This window comes from Humulus lupulus, chromosome 2 (assembly GCF_963169125.1).
Source record: "Humulus lupulus chromosome 2, drHumLupu1.1, whole genome shotgun sequence".
Taxonomy (NCBI): Eukaryota; Viridiplantae; Streptophyta; class Magnoliopsida; order Rosales; family Cannabaceae; genus Humulus; species Humulus lupulus.
In genome coordinates this window covers 128,477,967-128,479,368 of record NC_084794.1, presented here as the reverse complement: position 1 = coordinate 128,479,368, position 1,402 = coordinate 128,477,967, and the positions used below count along the sequence as shown (strand labels likewise).

At 39.0% G+C, this 1,402-nt stretch overlaps 1 protein-coding gene across 1 annotated transcript; it reads right to left on the bottom strand.

The window, feature by feature from the left end:
- Positions 1-213: 213 nt before the first annotated feature.
- On the bottom strand, positions 214-717 carry LOC133814713 (uncharacterized). Its single transcript, XM_062247641.1, has one exon. It carries the CDS (start codon positions 715-717, stop codon positions 214-216), a length of 504 nt encoding a protein of 167 aa, XP_062103625.1.
- Between the last annotated feature and the right edge of the window lie 685 nt (positions 718-1,402).

The window sequence follows — 1,402 nt, the reverse complement described above, 5'->3', positions numbered from 1 at the left end:
TCAGCTTTTGAAAGATTGATATAGGCATCAAATTCACACTGGCCCCTAAATCACATAAAGCCTTTGTTTCTACTAATGCCCCATAGAACATGGGATATTGAAACTACAAGGATCTTTAAGCTTTGGAGGTAGTTTCTTCTGAAGTATTGCACTGCACTCTTCAGTTAATGCAACCGTCTCATAATCCTCTAATTTTTTCTTCCTTGACAAAATTTATTTCATAAACTTCACATAACTTGTCATTTGTTCTAAAGCCTCTGCAAAAGGGATGTTAATGTGTAGTTTTCGAAAGATATCCAAAAATTTAGAAACTTGTTTGTCAAGATTAGCCTTTCGGAACCGTTGAGGGTATGGAATTTTTGGTGTAGGCTCAATGTATTTTGGCTTCTCTTTCTTTGGAAGGTCTTCAGTAACCTCCTCTTGTGTTGGACTAGTGACATGTTGATCCTCTATCTTCTTACCCTTGTTTTCTACTGTAGGCCCCTCATACTTAGTCCCGCTCCTCAAAGTGATAGCTCGACATTGCTCTTTGGGATTCGCCATAGTTGAACTAGGTAAAGTAGCTTGATTATGATCCGCCAGTAACTTTGCAAGTTGGCCAACTTGTGTTTCTAAGCTCCGAATAGAAGATCTGGTTTCTGTCATAAATTGGCTCAATGAATCAGGGGATACCTCTGGCTTAGTCATTTGAGGCGGGGTTTGTTGATGTTGCGACATTTGTGGCCTTTGAGTAGCATAAAAGGGTCTTGGATTTAGCCCATAAGATGGTCTATGTGGAGGATATTGTGGTGGATTTGGATGATACTATGGTTGGTGCCCTTGATTATTACTCCACGACAAATTCAAATGGTTCTTATATGCTGGAGTATAAGTGTTAGGGTATTGGTTGTTATTTGGTTGCCTTGGGAAATTACCAATGGCTTGAACCTATTCAAGTGGGATATCATCTACCGAATAAGAACTCATCACTGGAGATTACTGAAAATGATGAGGGCCTCCACATGTCTCATAACTGATAGGAGCGGATTGTAGTTGCATCGCTTGACCTGCATTATTGTTTTGTTGTTGCATTTGTTTTGTTAGTGAAGCAATTTGAGCGGTGAGACTAGCAATAGGATCAACTTCTAGAACTCCTACCACCTTCTTATTTTCTCACTTAGATGGCCCATTATAATTATTCATGACCATCTCCTCTAAAAGCTCATAAGCTTAGTTAGCACTTTTGCTCATAAATGCTCCACACGTTGCTGCATCAATTATTGTCCTTGTGTTTCCCCTCAATCAATTATAAAAAGTGTGCACCAACATCCATTTCATTATACCATGATGTGGAAATTTTCGAAGTAGCTCTTTAAAACCTTTCTTGAGCGTCATATAATGATTCCCCCTCAAATTGACAGAT

Excerpts from the sequence above, each read along its gene's own strand:
- LOC133814713 (XM_062247641.1), bottom strand. The coding sequence starts at position 717 with ATGTCGCAACATCAACAAACCCCGCCTCAAATGACTAAGCCAGAGGTA.